Source organism: Spermophilus citellus, assembly GCF_964194105.1.
Source record: "Spermophilus citellus genome assembly, chromosome: 7".
Taxonomy (NCBI): Eukaryota; Metazoa; Chordata; class Mammalia; order Rodentia; family Sciuridae; genus Spermophilus; species Spermophilus citellus.
In genome coordinates, this window is record NC_138188.1 from 135987115 (window position 1) to 136006913 (window position 19799).

Sequence of the window (19799 nt, forward strand, 5' to 3'; positions counted from 1 at the left end):
CATGTTTGGAAGCAGCCTGAGTATGTCCTAATAATAAATTGCTTCTTTACTTGCTAGATAGTCTCGAGTTCATTTTGTTTGTTTCCTTGGGGAACTTCATGTTATATTCTGACTTAATGAGTTGGAGAGATTAATTATGGTAATTCAGAAAATGCTATTTTAAAAAGCTGTAATATAAATACAGCTCTTGTGAAACACCTTAATTTCCTTTTGCTTGTCGCCATTCTCAGATGGGTCAATTACAATGACAGGTAAAGTTGATTCTAAATAAAACTTTAATTATCTTTTTTTAAAGCAAGTTTAGTACATCTTTGCTACCTGCATATTTTAATGCATATTCAGCCTAAAGACTTAGAATTCCTTCTTTTGACCCCTTGCTTTTGTCAATAGCAAAATCCATCTTTCTTCTCTTAAAAACAGATTCAATTCCTGATGTTCAGACTTTGCCAACACCATTGTTCCTTTGCATCTTCCTATTTCTACACCCCAACTGAAAACCATCTAACAGGATGGGTTACACCAGCATTATCCAACCTAGCTTACAGTACAGAAACCCCCTTCACATTCAATCTTTTCTTCATGTCATGAGGAGTAGAGATTTGTGCTTATCACCAAATAAAATTGCAGTGCAAAATTTAAACATAAAAGTTACACAATTAAAAGTTAATATATGGCACCACAGCCTATTGATTCACATATAGTACAACAGACCAATAAGAACAGACAATAATAGGAACAGAGCTAAAAAGAGTGAGCTTGCATAGCAATGCACAAAAGAAATTATATACAGAGGAAAATCCTTTTCTTCCTGGAGGGCGAGTTTTGTTTTCTTTCTTTTTTTTATATACTCCTGACAAGAAAGAGTTAAGGTGGGTGGTGTACTTAAGAGAAGAACACAAGTAAAATATCTGTGGGATATGTGTGGCTGTGTGTCTTTACATTGCATTTACAGTTCTTTTAATAGTACATAAATAAAAAGAAATTGTTCATTGCACTGTTTAGTGTCATCACGTCCATGAGTTGGGACCTGATGGTCCTTCAGAGCAGCTTTGTATGTCTCCTCTCAGTTACTCTAAAAAGAGATGGAAACAAAAGTCAGGAATAAAGCTCAAGAGTTAAATGATGCATTCTTCTATCCTGGCCCGCATAATCAAAATCAGAGCAACCGGATAGTAAATGAAGATGAAGTCATCAGAAAGATCTTGGTGAGTTTGTGCCATTCATTTTTGTTGAACCAGAGAAACAAGGAAAATAGAAACACTCTAGAATCTGGAGATTTAAAATTCAACTAAAGCTATTTTTTTTCACTCACTCCTTGCACACCTATGATTATTTCAATATAAAATTTAAAGAAAATTTCAAGTACCCATGGGCCAAATGAAAAATTATAAATAAATCTTAATACTGATCAGATTAATAATAGCCAATAATGATAACTCAGATCCATAAACAACAAGTTTGAAACTATTTTCCCTTTTCATTATCTCATGAGCTCCTCCAGCCTGTGATGTGAGCATAATGGTAATCATAAACTATTTTTCCATGAGGAATTCAAGAGATCAGAAAAGTAGCTTTGTCTTCTCATGAGCCATAATCAGGCATGTGGTTGAGAACATTAGAAGCCATGGCTGTTCTCTTAACAGCCTTGGTTAAGCTGAATTCAAAGAAGCAGTTGACAATGTTAAGCAGGCATCATTCTGATAGGGAATAGGGAGTTGGTAAATTTCCTGATGAAATTAACACAAATTCAATGTTTTTAATTGGACGTACTGTGACATCCCTATTTTTCACCATTACCTCATATTTTTATATTTAGAAAATATGAAAACCAATGCCAGTTTTTCATACAAAAAAGATAAACTTAATCAATAGCTATATCATTATAACTAAAATATTGTGAACTAACTCAAATCAAAGATCAAATTTTTTTAAGACTGACTCGATAAATTAAAAAAAAATGAATGAAGAGCAAATAAATGAAGAATAGGAGGAACTCCTAAGAAGACTCTTTAAAGTACCAAAGGGCCAGAATTTCTCTCTTTTTAATTGTGCTGAGTTTAAAAGAACAAGAAAAGTACCCAGTGAACTACATTTAATTTAGCTTGTAAGTGCTGAGATTAATTGCCCACATTTAAACAATTTTTTGTTGTTTTATGGTTGTTTTTTTTGGTAGTGGGGTTTGAACAAAGGGTGCTCTATCCTGAGCTACATCCCCAGCCTTTGTTATATTTTATTTTGAAACAGAGTCTTACTAAGTTGCCCAGGTTGTCCTCAAGCTTGTGATCCTCTTGCCTCAGCCTCTGGTAGCTAGAATTACAGGTGTGCACCACCATGTTTAAAGTAATTCTTATGTAGCATAAATCAACTTGAAATATAAATAAAATATTTATGTCATTGACCTGCTGTAAATAGTAATCATCTACGTTATGGCCAAACTTGTTAAAAAATCATTGATTTTTTTTTTCCTGTAGCAGGGAAAGTTTTCTATCATTTTTAAATTTGTTTAATATGAAAATATTATTAATCTAATATACTTTCTGAATCACAATAAACCGTTATTTTTATTATTTTGGTACTGGGGATTGAACTCAGGGATGAGCTACCCTTGAACTACTAACCCCAGGGCTTTTATTTTTCATCTTGAGACAGGGTCCTGTTGAGTAGCTGATGGTTTCACTAAATTGCTGAGGCTGGCCTCAAACTTGAAATTCTCCTACCTCAGCCTCCTATGTCATAGGGATTACAGCTGTGCCACACCATGCTTGGCTATGATAGCCTTTTAAGTGACCTAAAACACTTACATAATTCACCTGTAAACTGTCCTTGACTATTTGAGCCCATATATCCTATGTCAAGAAGGTCACTGGCATTACGCTGGTGGCCTCCCCTCAACACTTCCGGTTTCCTGGGTCCAGTGGATCCTTTAGAAGAAGCTGTTCCTGATGAGCTGTGGCCACCTGGAGATGGGAAACTGGGCTTGCTATAGGGCACCAAGGCCTCCTCTGAAAAATAAAAAAAAAAGAAAAAAAACCATAAACGGCTAAATTGAACTGCAGCCCGGGAAAATGACACAAATTTAACTCTTACAAGTTAAGCTCAGAATGGACCATTTTACTGTTTCGTTCTTTAGTAAAATTAAAATTAGGAGGTTTAATCAAGACCGGATATTAAAGGAATTTCCATGTGCAAGCAACATTTCCTATAATAGGAACTGAAGCAGGATTAAATTAAAAGAGATCTTGGGATAAGTATACAATGTTGTATATTATTTGCAAAACTTAAATTCATTATAAAAGAGAGCAGCTTACAGGAACTACTTTGTTTCAAAAAAAAAAAGCATATCTTAAAATGATTTCTAGAGTTCAATGAGGCTTCAATATTCCCATCAAAACAGAAGGAATGTGGTTTTAGTTTAAACCACAGCAATGTTTTCTCAATCAATTTAGATAAAGAATTATGTATTAGCTAATTAAATAAGCTTCTTAAATTTCTGTTGTTGCTTGGGACATAAATATATTAATTGAAAGGCTAGGAATTTCATTAAAAGAAAAGATAAACCCACCCAATTTTAACAAATGTGATAATATTCATTTTATATATTGTCTCCCTGCAAATAACTGATCAAATATATTATAAATAATTATTTAATATTTTGAATCATTCCTTCATTCTTCTTTCCTCCTCTCTTTATTTCTTACCTCTCTCTTCCTGTCTTTCTCTAGCTCTTTCTTTTCATCTCTCCACATCTTCCTTTCCACCCCAACTAACTCTATTTCTTTCTTTCTTTTGAGGTATTGGCCATTAACAAGTGATTAGATTATGAAAAAATGTTGGCTGAATTTACTGTTTCTTGCCTTAGATAGTCTTTAATGACAGGGATCACATAATTTTTCTCTCACAGCTTGAATGGTCAACCATTCCTAAACATTTCAGTAAATCTAGATATTGAAATTGTCATCTTCTGGCCCTTGCACAAATTGAATTTTTCAAAAACTTGAGCACAGTGTTGTAACAAAATGTAATTACAGAAATGCATGGGGAGAGGACTTGTCTAATAAAGATTGAGTCTAAATGAATAAGGAATGTGTTTCCAAAGTTGTGTGCATGTGTAGATGTTTATTAATACTCAGTAAATCCTGATGCAAGATATTCCAAAAAATGCAATAGCCCCACCCCTAATTAATGTCCAATCGGAAACCATGAAATTTATGTTCTAACATTTCCAGGTAGTGTGATTTATAAACAAGAGCATTTCTTGTCCCCATGTGAACAGTCATCTACATTTAATCAGTTGGGGGAGGTGTAAGCCCAATTAACCTTTTCCAACATGAGTTCTGTGGTTGGGCATTTACTTGTAAATTTATAATCTCAATTAATTCACCTAATTGACTGACAGGAGCTCTCCTTTCAAATGACTGGTTACTTCTGTCAAAATGACAATCTCCTTGAAGGTAGAGATTAAACTGACAAAAAAGCTGAAATTTAGTGGTCTTAAAGCTACTCAATAGAAACAGTAAAAGGCAAAAAAGCCAAAATTGTCTCCTGAGACCGTAGATGAAGGCTGGAGATCTCTTGGATTCAAAGACCTATGGAGAGGTTAATTTGAGGAGCAGTCACCACTGTAATCAGTCTCAAGGAACATGCCTGTGAGCTCTGCTGAGAAATTCCAACTTCACTTACTGACTTAAGGCAAATATTTCTCAGATGCCCTTAAACAACTGCCATTTCTAGAATACCTGGTAGAAAATAAAAGGGTCACAAGCCCACACTTGCTTGGGACTGTGCAGAACACACCTGATCCAACCCCTTGTTTGTGTGGGGCTTTCCGTGTGTCTTCTTGGCGTTCTGTGGAGTTTATCCATTCCTGGGTTTGTCGTTGCCACTCTAGGGAGGTTTTAGCTGGACAATCCAAGGAGCTCTTTGTGTCTTCTAAGCTGGAGGCATGTTGTCTCTCTAGAGAGCTTCCTTTTCTCTCTGTTGAGTTTTCCACATGACCAGCATGCTGGCTCGGGCCTATTTGCTGCCTTAAACCCTGACCTGGTGGGGGATCTGGTGGTGGTGGAAGATCTAAAAATTTTGAATAATGTTTAGAATGGACTAAAATTTAATGAAAAAAATACAGGTTTTAGTTCAAGTTGGAAAAGAAAACAAAAAAAGAAAAAAACTCTTGCCCTCGTACAAGTATCACCCATGCAAAAAAATAAAAACAAAAGAAAAAAAAACAGAGAAAAATAAAAGTCAATTATTGATATGTAAAATGCATATTATTGGTCTCTCTGCTGTCTTCTACCACAGCATCATTGAAATCAAATTGACTGGATTCATCCAACTGTTAAACATGGAAAGTGTTTTCAATTGCACACTGGGGCTAACATTCAAGGTTAAAGGGCAACTTTAAGGGTCATAATTCATTTTCGACCTTCCCTTTTCAAAGTAGAAATACTATGGCAAAAAAATAGAATAATAAGATCACTAGAAATTCTAGCAGCTGTGCTAATAAAAGAACAAAAGCCAGCCTGCCAATCTCCATAGGAAACATCACCCTTGGGAAATTAAGAACTATATGCCGTATCATATGCAACATATGATTGCCTTTACCCAAGTATGTGGCACATTTAGCAATAGTCAAAGGGTTAAGCTAACATTTATTAAATGCAATTAACATTCTGCCTGACAACCAATTCTGGCTATTCGTTTCATGAGTTAGCTAATGAGTTACAACTAATATATTATAATCTTTCAATGTATTAATTTTAATAAGTAATAACCAATGTTCAGCATACAGATTGAATATGCTTTATGGTACTAGAGTTGGCAATATATCACGGAAATTTGAGAAGTAGTGGAATAGATAATTTTTCAGAAACGCTTTTTAAATTAAATATCGGAAATGAAAAACTTAAAAGTTCAAGTATCAGCAAATTTTTCATTTTCCTTTTCTTAGCTCTTCATATCTTCAGCTTTGTGTCTTGAACATCTTCCACTGTGAAATCATATTTCCTTCCTTAAATATTACACTAGCTGAAATGATTTTTTTTTTCCTTTGGTATTGGGCATTGAACTCAGGGCAATTTTGCCACTGAGATGCATCCCCAGTGTTTTTTATTTGTTATTTTGAGGTAGGTTTCGTAAGTTGTTGAGAGTCTCATTAAATGCTAATGATTGAGGCCAGACTCAAACTTGTGACTCTCCTGACTCAGCCTCCTGAGTCATTGGTATCATAGGTGAGCATCACAACACCCAGCTTTAAAATAATTTTTAAATCCTTCTAAATATTCATTTAGATTGATTTATTATGGTTTTGTGTATGCTATTGCGTACTTCTTAGTTTATCCTTAGAGTATTGGCAATTATGTCATTTATTCATAAAAAGCAAAAATCATGTATAGTATTTATTTCATTAATTAGAAGATACTATACTTAATACAGCATTGCTATGACACTTTTATAACCAGGTTCTTATTTCTAATAATATTATCTATGAATTTTAAAGGGAAAAGTATAAATTTCCTATATACAAAAAATAGCTTTTTCAAAGAAATATTAAACTGGTCATTCTAAGATTTATACTTTGTCTTAGGAGCAAAATGATATTATTCTCCACTGCACAGAGAATCTGGAGCACCCAGGTTGCATGGTTACTAGTTCTTATGTATACCTTATATATTATGAATTTCTAATTATTGAGGGGAACAGTGTCTCTGGGAAAATAAGGTTTTATTCCAAACATTTCTTCCAAGATGAAAAGCTAATGTAATGTTGAGATATCTCTTTGTTGGATAATCCAATGAGTTTGGGACTCCCATCACTATACATTATTATAAATGCAAATTAATTATTTCATTTGAGTTATTGGTCTTAGAGAGACAGCAAGGAGAAATTATAAAATTTGCTTCCAAAATAACAGATCTTATCATTGATTTTTACTCTCCATCAGAGCAGCTTAATTTCTAAAATGGTCAAAATGGTATCTGCTTATGCCAGCTAAAATTCTGAAGACTATTTAATTTAACCTGAAATTATATAGCTTCATAATTAAGTAATATCCTTGAAGATTGTGTCTTCTAAGAAGAAAGGGCATTGCAAGCACTTTGAAATAAACCAACGGGAAAGGGAAATGGAATTGCAAATGGCTATAGAAAAATAAAAACATATAATCAAATACATTTTATCTAAATTAAATTTATTATTCAATTCTAGGTTGATTCATTTCAACTAAGTCAATTCACTAAAGAGTATCTTACTAGCCTACTGAGAATTAGCTATTGTCAGGTGACCACAATCCCATGACATAAGGGTTGTTATTGTCTTCATTTTTTAGCTGAGAAACTGGGACCACAAAGAAATGAAGCATCTCCATTCTGGATCTCTCCTCCCATGAACTGCAGACTCTTTTAGCTAAATCCACATGGGACAATTCCACTTAGACATTTAGAAAGCTTTTCAAATTGCCCATATCAGAACTGAAATCTAGTGCCTCCTTTATAAAATGTGTGTCTTGCATGGTATGCCTCTTCTCTACCTGTGGCAATTTCATCCTACAAGTTCACCAAAGCTATGAAGTGACCTTTATAGCCTTAGCTTTACTAATTTTATTAACAAGACCTGTGAGCACCATTTCCAGAATTCCTCATTTCTCATCCCTTTCACTTATTTCTGACTTGGTATGAACCACCATTGTCTATCCCCTATATTGCTTCTACAGCCTCCTATGTATGTTTTACACCTTTTCCCCACTAAATGTAACACAACAGTGGAGATGATCTTTTTAAAAAGAAAAACAGAGAAGATCATGTCACTCCTCTGCTCCCCCCCACCCCCTGCCCCTCTCTCCAGTAGCTTCCCACTCAACATACTGTAAGGCTGATGCATACAGCTTCAAGGTCCTACATCACCTGTGCTCTTTTGCTTGTCTGACTTTGTGTTCTATTTTGTTTCTATGCTTGCTCTAGTCATTTTTTCTCCCCTAACATTTTTGGTAAATAAGCCCCAGATTTTATTGCTGTTTTCTTATGTCTTCGAAGGACCTTTCCTTGGATATCTTTGCTTTCATTCTTCTAGTCTTTTCTCCACTGTCACCTTGTATGTGAGGCCTTCCCTAAAAAACATTCTTAAAAATATCTCTTCCCTACCTCCATATTTCTCAACTTCTTTCCCTTTTTTCTTTTTCCTCATGGCAATGATCACCCTCTTATCAACTGCTTTTTTATATTCATGTATTACTGTTCGTCTTTATCTATCTTCCTACACTCAAATGTAAGCTCCATGAAACCATAGGATTTTTGTCTATCTGGCTCCTCTTGCCTTCCATGTGGAATATATTTAATATATATTTTAAGGGGTAAAGCTAGTATTTGACAGAGCTTGGAAAGGGCCCCTTTTCTGAACAGGGCATTAAAAACTAGGGTAAAGGGAACACAAGTTGGGAGGATGTAGTCTAAGGAAAATCAGTTTGTTGGGTAGAGAACTGCCAATTTTTACTCAGTGTGTTGACTTCAAAGGTATTTTTTGATTCATTATGCAAGTGGATAGAAGATGTAGATTCATCAATGACTACTTAGGTGTGCCTGGGTTTTGGTATAGCTTTTGGAACAGACACGGAAATATCCATTCCAATTCTTCTTTTGGGACACATGGAGGATACTTTCTAGTACTAGACACCATGGGAGAGAGATTTTGATAATGACATATGAGACATGACATAGGTTCTTGCCATTAAAAACTCCCAATGATCACCCATTTTCTGTCTTTGCCTCACTCAGAAACCATAAAGATTTCTGAAAATAATGCCATCTCAATCCTGGAGAGGTCTACACCCTTACATTACTGCTTAGAGGAGAGCCACCTGACCTTGATAGATGAGTGTGTCAATAAGAAAGTATCTTTTACTATGCCAAGACACTGAGGGTTAGAGGTTGTTTGGTAAAGCAGCTAGCAATAATTACCCTAATTAATATAGCCATAAAACACTATTGTAAAATCTATAATGTAAAAGTTTTATTGTAAAGTGTCCATACACTATAAACTACTAGGCAGCAATCTTCCCAAAAAGAACAGTTTGATTTTATGTAAAGAAGTTATGAATTATTCCTGACACATGGATTCATATCATGTAAGTGCTATTTCATAAGCATTTATTGTAGAATAACAATATTCTTAAGGCCTCCAAAATAAATGTCCTTGTTTCACAATTAAATGTGTCTGGATTGCACATGTGGGAAGATATGTGAGCCAAATTTCCTTTGCAATATCACTTAAAATATATCTACTAACAACACATAATTCATAATCACTTTTCAAAATTGAAATTTAGGGACCTAATTTTTTAGAAAGATAAGCAATATATTGATCATGATTTAAACTAGGAGGAAGATAGTTTTATGTGAACATATTGAAAAATCTTGAAGAAAAATTATTATAGAAGAAAAAAGAGCACTCTATTTTGTATATTTAAATTTTATGCCATTCACATATTCTACATATTGTCTTCAAAGATTTGTAAAAAGAACACACTATATTTTTCTCTGTTGCCACAATATTCTGAGCAGAAAAAATATATAAAATTATTAATTCTCAAAGTTTTGAGTAGCATATCAGTGAGAGCAGTCTTTTCTATTTAGAGTGAATAAGATCAACACTGCAAACTGTTCTAAGTGCTCAACTAATCTCCAGAGCATCTGAAGCAGAAAGGTTTTGTTCACCACAGGGTATCTATTTAGAGAGAATGAAAAACTCAATTGGACCCTTAACCTTCATATTCCATAGAAACACTTCCCAATGAAAACAAAATAAGCAGGATATATGAACAAACCTGAAAGCTTTTAGAACAAGCATGTTTGGCTTTTTTAAGCCTTCTTAGCATTACACGGTGACAAAAGAAAGCACAGAGATGGCTTCCTGACAGAGTGCCCCTTCCCACAAAGGAAAATGCTTTTTTTTTCCAAACAAGCTTCATTCTGTTTCATAATGATAGATGTAAGAGTGCTAAGGACTAGGTCATAGCTTCTCAAAGCTGGATGTCCATTAAATTTAACCCATGGAGCTTCAAAACTTCCTATAATAGGATTATACCTCAGAATAATCATGAATGTCTCCATGGTTTATTTGACGATCTCCCCAAATGTTTCCAACATTCAACATGGCTAGGTTAATCCTAGTGTTTAGTTGGACAATCTCAGATAAAGTTTGTATGCTTATGGAAGATAAGGTTGAGAAGAGGGAAGAAACTCATTTTTGAGTCTCACTGTATACTAGGCACTTTAAATATAATTATATATCCTTAAATATACTTCATGTATGCTTAGAATAAAGCTTCAGGATGAATATTTTTATTCAGACTTTAAAAGATATAATAATTAAGTGGAAAATATGGGAAATAGACTATGCTCTGAGAGCTTTTGAAATACTCATTATTGACCATTGATAACTTCCAGTAATAATATTTTCTGAAACTAACTATTAAAGCAAATATTCAAAGATTGGATATTCAATTAATTGACATACATTGGCAAACTATGACCTATAGGCCAAATTCTGCCACTATTTTATCAATAAAGATTTATTAGATATTAGTCACACCCATATTTTCACTTTACTATAGCTCTACCCATGCAATACTGGCAGTGCAGAGTACTTGTGGCACAGGCCACATGCTCAAAAAAACCCCAAATATTTACTCTCTGAATTTCAATAGAAACAAAAATATACTTGCCCTTTGTTACGGTCCAAATGACTGTATATCCCTAAAATTCATCTGTTGAAATCCTAACCCCAGGGTGATGGTATTGGAATATGAGGGCTTCATGAGGTCATAAAGGTAAAGTTCTCATGAATGGGATTAGTGTCCTTATTAATCACACCCTAGAGAGGTCTGTTCCATCATGTGAGAAGTAATAAAAATGTACCATCTGTAAACCAGAGTGTGAGCCCTCAAAAGATTCCAAATCAGTCAGTGCCTTGATCTTTGTACTTCCACTAATATTAGCCCAGAGAACTATGAGAAATAAATATTTGTTGTTTATAAACTTTCTGCTGTTTATAAAGTTATAATCATCTGTTACAGCAGCCCAAATAGACACTCTTCAACTACATGACCGCTAGCATGTCTTTAAGCTCTGAAATTCACGAAACTAAAAAGTTACTAAACCATTTCAAGTTCTTTTCCAAGAGTGAAAGAGATTATAATTTCATATCATAAATGTTCTGATACTATGACATGTGCACATGCTGCTTATGTTTTTTTTTTCCTAACCTTAAAGTGGAATGTTTGCTAAAATGCAATAAAGAAAAATGCCAGAAGGGTAGAAAAATCAACAGATAAGAGTGGTGCAGCTTCTCTTTCTTGGGGATTGATCATAAAGACATAATTCCAGATTGTTGAGAGAGAGGGTGTTTCACGTAAGCAAGACCATTTTGCCAGGTTTCTGCCTTGTATGTAATGAGGCAATGCCTAATCTACCATAGATATTTTAATCTGAGTTAATGACCACGTAGAATGCATCTCTTCATTGAGGAAAGAAGAGGAACAGAAATCAGCCTACCATCTGTCATTCCTTCCCTTCGGTGAGGCAGTGCTGGCTGTTGGTCCATTCGCCCTCCCTTGTGTTTTTTGGTGGGCCTGGGCCTCTGACTTTGATTCAGGGCTGCGCTCGTGTTACTGTCAGTAGAAAATGGGCTCGTGGGTCGAGGTCTTTGAGAGGAGGTAAAGGATTTTCCTAGAAAGAAAACAAAGGGAATGGGGTATAGGGAATGTCATTGTAATGCACTGATATAATGTCTGTCTTATATTTTCTGCTCTTCCTAAGGCTAAATCTGTGAACCTACCTAGAGATGCCATTGTAAGATACCAAATATTGGTGCACCTACAAAAATAAATATATGCCCTGCTACATATAATGTATTCAATTTTTATAAGCTAAGAACACCCCACCCACAAAAATATTTCAAACAATTGAACATAAAACAAATCCACCAATCCAAAGCTTCATACTGCTTGATTAGTTTTTATATTACCTTGAAAATCTTAGTGATAATTTTATAGTTATATGCAAATTCATGAAACATTATTTCTCAAAATTCAAGAGGTTATTTCTTAAATGAATTGCACCCTGTTTCATTTGCTTAATCAAATTTCACCCCTGAAATTTTACAAAATCTGAGTACAGTAAAAAATGCCTTGTAGTTTTATGTGAAAAGTCTGCTCAGGTACATATGCTAAATTGACTTTACCACTTATATGCAAACAAAATGAATTCTATCTCTTAGTGGAAACTCAATAACATCAGTGTAGAGGATAGCAGGTTAAAATCACCTTGTATATCCAAAGTGAAGTAGGTATTTTGTGATTACTGTATCTGAGCAGACTCCAAATTCTCATGGACGAAAGAATTGTACTATTTCCCTTTCTTGTGGTTTAGTACAAAAGAAGTGAAATTTATTCTGGGAAAAGGTTACCTAATACATTTTCAAAAAAGTCTTTTAATACTGTTTATTATAGTAAGAGAAGGATGGTTTATGTTCATATATTTATTCTCTTGTCATGTTTTCATTTCATACAAACTTATCATATGTAGTTTCATTTTCCTAAGTCAATATGACATGATGTTGCTTAATGCTTTATTAGCTATTAGCATACATGCAAGAAATGCACCTATTCTGTATAATTTATTAGTTTCCTTGCACTTTCTCACTGTTCTACTTACAGCTAATGCCACAAAAAGCACTCAGGCAACATAAAGTTTTTGACTTATGCTTTATAAAGCAAGAAAATTCAAATAACAGTTATATTACAACATATTTTAGTTTGGATGCTATATGAAAATAAACCTCTGCAATGCTTGAGAAATCTTTTTATTTTGCTTGAAGATATCTAATACATGCTCAAAATAAATATTGATGATATAATTCAAGATAATTTCCAAGGCTCACTTTTATAACCTGAGAGTTTAATGAAGATCAGGAGTATATCACTTTTATTTAATATTTGAACACTACAAAAATTTAAAAATGCATTTGATATTTCATTGGTTTTGTAAGAGAGCTCAGTTTAATTCATATATTACCATCCTAAATGTGAAGTTAAGAAGTACATATACAAATATTAGAGCATAATCATGCCAAAGTGTTGTTTTTTTTTCCCGAAAAACAAATGATTACAAGCTGCTAATCTATTTTTAGAATTAAGACTGCATTTCTTTCTGTGGAATGAGCAGCATGTGAAAAATGACATAATTGGTCCTTTATATTATTACTTATTACTCTCAGAAATCAATATTAAATTCTCTAAAGTACAATATACATGTAGTCATCATTTTATTCAACTTGCAAATGCAGTAGGTGTATCTTTAATTAGCATCCTTTAAAACATATAATAAATTATTGTATTAAAATCTTAGCCAAACAATAAGACCCTCAGCCATTTGAACTGTTAGACTGAAAGCCTTACACCCATTTACCCCATGCTGAGGAAGGCTTCCCAGAAACTGCATTTGTAGAAAGAGATGGGGCAAAGGAAAGTAATGGAGATAAAAGCTGAATAATTTTAATCACTAGGTTCATTATTAATGTGTGCAGATTTTGCAAAGTGTGAGTTATTGAAAATTTAATGGCAATCTGAGTTGCTGATTTGCCATAATATAAAAAGGAAGTATATTCCAATTAATCAGCAGAACCGTGAAGAGAAAGGAATATTAAGGATAGAAAGTAGTAAGTTGGAGCCTATTTTTGGCTCTGCAAAACTTGCATCAGGACAGAGTTCAGACAACAGAGCATCCCAAATGTTCATGCATATTACAGAGAGCCCTGCAGTCAGACTTGCTGAGAAAGAAGAGGAGAAAAAAGGTCAGTGTCCCAAGGACAAGATTCTCTCATGCAAAGAGTGTTGACTTTGGAGTCTACCAACCTGTTCTTGTAAGGCTGGTTCCTTCCAGCCTAAAACCAGCTTTATCTGCTGCTGCCACCAATGCTTGTGCAAAACTGCCGCTGGCAAATATGGAACCATCTGAGGAGCTACCTACACTAGATCTATGACTAGAAAAGTTACGATCCTCATCAGATGCAGAGCCCCATCCATTTACCATTGAACCTAAAAACAAATGTAGTTGTCTAGTGAGTTTGTATATATTGCATATCTCATGTGCTTGTAAACACTATACGAATGAGCAAGTACACTGCCTCCACTCCTCGCCACTTTGAAGTTTCATCATGGATTCCTTAGCTAAACATTATCTGTGTTTTAAACACACTTAGTACAAATGAAAGAAGCTTGTGTAAAATCTGTATTTGTTTGAAGCACATGTGCAAGACATGTTCCAAGTGGTTAATTTTTTACATTGTTTAAATTGTTACATGATCATTTTTCCAAACAAGAACTGCTATGTGTATTTTCTACAAGTCAGGGATGAACACTCTTATTGAAACAAATTATGGTGTATTTAAACTGATCGGTGACTTGCTTGAATAAACAGTATGGGCATAATTTGAAGTTAGTTCAGATGACAATGATAATCTGCATAAAAACTTGAATACTGGACTTGTACGTACAATTGTATATCATTATACAATTATTTCAAGATTTTAAGGTGAACAGTTAATTACTGGTTAAATAACAAAATACATCAACTAAAATGTATAAATGATATCAAATCAACTAAACATAGAACATAAGGAAAATGTTAGTTTGCAAAAGTGCTATTAATTTCAATATTTCTTATGCTTTCTTTGATTTTTAATATTTGAAGAACTCTAATTTTCTCTTTAACACTGATACTTATGAAATTAGCCTTTATGGAGACTATTATCAGCATTTCTATGGATTTTCTTTTTCAAAATGAACTATGGCAGTAGAGGAAAAAAAATGCAACTTTATATTTAAAGAAAATACACTTTGAAGATATTGACGACTTTTTTTCTTCCTAGAAAGTAATTTACTATTTTATGCATATACATACATACACATATTAGATAAAAGCACACTGGGAACTTAACTCATTATGTAATAAAATTAAAATCACAGTACATATTTAAGTTGGTGTACCATTAATTCATGACACAATAAACTATCAAGTATTGTTTACCCTAACTTTTGCTTTTGTTAGAAGAGGGACAAAAAAGTACTTACAAAAAGTTAATTTAGAATTTCAAAATAAACCAAATAGGTGTTTCCAGGAAAGAGATGAAAGTCATGTTATAGATTATTTCTATTTCTCTAATATTTAAAAGACAGCAGTGTAGTTAAGAGTTACCACGACTCAGTATTTGAAGTGGTAGTCAGGCTGTCATGGTACAATAACACAGATTCATGCACTCTCAAGACAGAGAAAACTGAAACTGAAAGGGTTAGAATGATCTGGAAGTTAAAAGGGTGTTAAGTGTAGCAGAGAAAGATAGAGTCTTGATTCTATTTGCCAAAAGCACAAAGATATACTTTTTACTTTCCAAACAAATTCCCTTGACACAGACCACTGCAAGGAAACTGAGATAACACCAGCAACTGAGCCTCCTCTGAGAGATTCATTTCTAGGTTAATAATCACAAGTCAAGGATCAACAGCCCAAAATGAAAGAAGAAATGATGCAGTAGGCCTTGCAATATAATGCTACAGTAGATAAGAAGAAATCAAAGTGATTCAGCAAGGGGTCACAAAAGAATATGAAAGTCGAGAAATGGGAATAGTTTTAAAACATTCAAAAGCTCAGTTCCAAACCCTTCCATGTGATTTCTGTTTTTCTAAATGTCTGTGCTCACTCACCAAACAAGCATCTCCTTATTGTTATTCTCCTAATTCATCCTGACACTTCTTTTAGCTGACTTCCTTCTAGTCCCTTCTATCTTTCCTCATTGTTATCTACATTATCTTTTCAAAGCATTGATCTTTTACTTTTGTTCCTCTGTTTGAAGTCTTACCTATAACACCAATGCACATACAAAATTAGGAATCTGAGACCTCCCCCCACTATTGAGCCAGCCTACTTTTGCAGCCCATTCTGTCACACAACTAGTGTAGTCTCACTCTCTCTCCCACACATCACTTCCCATTCCTTGACAATACTTCTGTATTGCACCAAATCTATTAATTGCTGCCAAAGTTTAAAGTTCAAATAAAATACCATCTTTATCACCTGGATTCTACCTTCAACATTCTGTTAGGGTGATTTCCTCCTTTGTGTGCAAACATTGTGAATGCAGTAGTCTATGAGCTGTCACCCTGTATTATAGTATATTGCATATATTTTTCCTGCTCCAGGAAATAAAACTCTGGTCATTAAGAACTATCTCTTATTCACTTCAGTATTTCTTGTACAAGGCCACTGTACAGTAGGAATTCAATGAACAGTGGGCATATGGAATTAAATGCATTTATTGTTTCTGTTATTCACTGTCAATTCTTTGAGTAATTATATTTGATGTACAATTTCTTAGCAATGACCTTGGTTTATTTGCAAAAGTTGCAAAAAGAATGTTGCAAAAAGAATGTTCTTTCAAGCATCCCTAGAAAATTTATTAAACAAATTAGTGAATGCTTGCTGATTACTTTGGAATAATGGGAAAAACAATGACTTCTTCATGTGAGTAAGTAAAAATTGTACTATATAAGTTTTATTATATAAAATAGGATATATATTATATAATAAAGTTTATATGATGTACATCTTGGTTATGCTTTGATACTTTTGAATATCAAAGTTCAGCAATATTTTCTTCCAATGAAGATGCTAAATTTCATTAAGTGGCAAGTGGAAATTTATTTGTGTGTATATATGTGACATCTCTATCCAGATTCACCCATCCTCATGCATTTAGCCCAAGTTTTTATTTTTGTTGTTGTTGTTTTAAATATTTTTTGTTCCACTACTATCCACTATGATCAGCCAAGAAATTGAGTCTACTCTGGGCTTTATTTCTGTCTACCTGCTGTGTAGTTCCACTCTAACGATCTAGCATACTGACAAATTTAGTTTCTGGATCTGCAAAATTTAGAAAAAAATCTCCTAGGAGAAAATGAGAGAGAGAAATGAGAGAAAAAAAAAGTCTCACAGCAATGTCACCAAAGAAATCCCATCTTGTAAGACTGCCCAACTTTTCCCCCAAATAAACTGTTATCTCCCTGTGAAAGTGAGTCCCACACAAGAGGATTTCCATACACACATCTGCCTTACCCTAAACAGATCAGCAACTTTCCTACTTTTGTGTTTGCTCTGATTTCTCTCAATCTTTCAAGCTTTAATTTGACACATTATGGCCTCAAACATAATCAATAAATATTTAAACATATTTCAATTCATTTAAAAATGAATTTATTTTTCATTTGTTCATGAAGCTTTTCCTGATGCTCACTGACTCCCTTCTCTGGGAAGACGGAGTGGCCTGGAAGGCAGGACGTCAAGTGGGTTTCGGTTGATAAAGAGACAACCATCAGCTATTCTTTTACTTGTACTTCCTATAAGAGCAAAGCTACTAGAAAGATGACTTTGGAGTTAAAGACAAATATACCATAGCTATTTGGCCATATTAGGCAATGAGAACACTAATGATCCCAAGTGAAAGAGAGAATATTCAGGCAAACAATTATTAAAGAGAGGAGGGAAAGAAGAATGAGGAGGAGGAGTTGGAGGAGAAGAAGAAGGGTAGAAATCCTTGAGGAGGAAGAGAAGAGGGGGAGAAAGAAGACAGTAATTGAAAGAAAACAAAAAGAGTAACTCATAAATTAAAAAGGAAGTCATTTAGTGGTAACAGTTTTTTTTTTTTTTTTTGTAAATGTAAGCATAAACATGAAAATAAAAGTGAACACCAGGTAAAAGGAGTTCAGCCAGAGATTCTTACAAATTATATGAGATTCATATTCATTTGACACATTATAGCCCCAAACATAATCAATACATACTTAAACACTTAATGAAAAATGAATTTTTGTCACATAGAGAAATTTATTTGTGTTTATGGTCTCAATCTTTCCAAATTTCTCAGCTTTAAAATTACTGAAAGGTCAAAAATACCTCAAATGTATTCAAGTTGTTAAAGAAAAAGTGCACACAGGACATTAAGTTGTTGCTCAAATGTTACTGAACATAAAATACCATGATAAAGTGGCATCTTGCTGTGTATCTATTACATCTTCAGCACTAAAATTAATTTATGATCAGTCATCAATTCATTTACATGTCGTTTTATGCTAAATCCTTCCTTGCTGATAAATGCTTATCCTTAGATCCATTAAGCTAGAGTAAAGTCTGTGCTTTCTAATATGACCCTGCTAATTGTTGCATTACCATTTTTATGAGATACAAAACTAATGGTCCCCCATTTTTCGAGCCAATATTTAATCCTGAAATTCTCCCTATGAAGTTCTCATTGCCTAACTACCTGCTAAGTAAAATCTTCAACTCTAAATGTCTTTGATCAAATCAATCCAAATATTGACCTCTGTTTAGAGGCAGAGAAACATTTCTAGTCTCTGGAAATTCTTTTTACACTCAAATATCTGAATATACAATAATCCCACCTATATTCCAGAGAGAGAAAGGGGTGGAGGGTAGGTGGGAGGGAGTGGGAGGGAATGGGAGGGAGTGAGGGAGGGAGGAAGGAAGGGAGAGAAATGTGTCATAAAGGAAAAGCAAAATAAGCTATTAAAAAAATCTCTTCCCTTGGTTCATATAATACTTGTTAACTCATTTCAAAAAATTGTGCATAAAATATGCACTTTTCTTATCCATTAAATTCCAAAGTATATATTTAATTTCTTTTTAAAGACATCAGAAAATGATTTCCTTAATTTTAGCATTATTCCTGGAATTTGCCTTAATACTCAATTATTATGCTTTTGTAGCAGAAGCAAAGTGTGGCAAGTGTGTGGAGTGTGTGTGAGTCTGTGTAGGGAGTGAGTGTATTTGTGTGTGAGGGAGAGAAATTGTTAGGCCATTAGGCTTCACCATCTGTCAGATCAAAATTTCCAGAGTCCAAGGACCCAAAAGCTGTGTGCTCAGGTCAGATGGTGAGGATGTCTGGTTTTATTACTTTCATACTCATTCTAGTAAAAACCTCCAAAGATATAAAGTGGAAAATACAGGGCCACAATTTCCTTTCAGCTGTAGTGTTCATGTGGGATCCAACAGGCAAGGAAAATTTTATTCATTTCACTTTACAACACTCAATCTGGGTCTTTTTGTAATCAGTGAGGCATTTAGAATCTTGACTACATGTTCAGGACATTGTCCTCTTCCTCTCTCTTCTTGCCATTGGTCTCTTTTCATGGCGGTATCATTAAATTCAGGAAACACTTATCCTTGACTCCCACCACCTTGGAAGTTAGAGAAAGAAATGTTGAAGCCTTGCCCCTCCCTGGTACTCAAAGAACAAAGCTGACAGGTTGACCGTTGAGGAAGAAACAGTCCATATTTCCCAAGACAATGTTGCATAGACATTGCCTAGTCCCAAATGGAGTGTGATGGTATGAAATTTAAAAAAAAATTGTACATTATTACAACCAAATAGTATTAATACAGATTAAAATAAAAATTATAAAAATAATATTCCTTCCAAAAGAGCTGATGGATTTGAATTTTATTAGAAAAAGTTAACTGCACACAGAGCTAAACATGAGAAGAATAAATAGTAAAAGTCATATCAAAATTTAATATTTTTATCAAAATTAAGTGCATTGTGGGAAAGGATTAATGTTTCCAGGGATAAAATGCATGTTTTATTTTTATAAATACACACTTATTCCTCTCTCTCTACACACACACATACACACACACACACACACACACACACGAGAAGTAAAAAAACAGAACATTATTTTC

General features: G+C 34.0%; 1 protein-coding gene across 1 annotated transcript in view; it reads right to left on the reverse strand.

Moving 5' to 3' along the window:
• Positions 1 to 1038: 1038 nt before the first annotated feature.
• Positions 1039 to 19799, reverse strand: part of ROBO2 (roundabout guidance receptor 2) — a gene marked incomplete at its 3' end in the record, with an annotated part of 571084 nt that continues 552323 nt past the window's right edge. Inside the window, exons 25-29 of the mRNA XM_081301980.1 lie at positions 13901 to 14083; positions 11541 to 11714; positions 4795 to 5067; positions 2802 to 3002; positions 1039 to 1070 (exon numbers count right to left, since the gene is read on the reverse strand). Of these exons, the coding sequence (XP_081158106.1) occupies positions 1039 to 1070; positions 2802 to 3002; positions 4795 to 5067; positions 11541 to 11714; positions 13901 to 14083 (863 nt within the window). The remainder of the gene's footprint in view (positions 1071 to 2801; positions 3003 to 4794; positions 5068 to 11540; positions 11715 to 13900; positions 14084 to 19799) is intronic.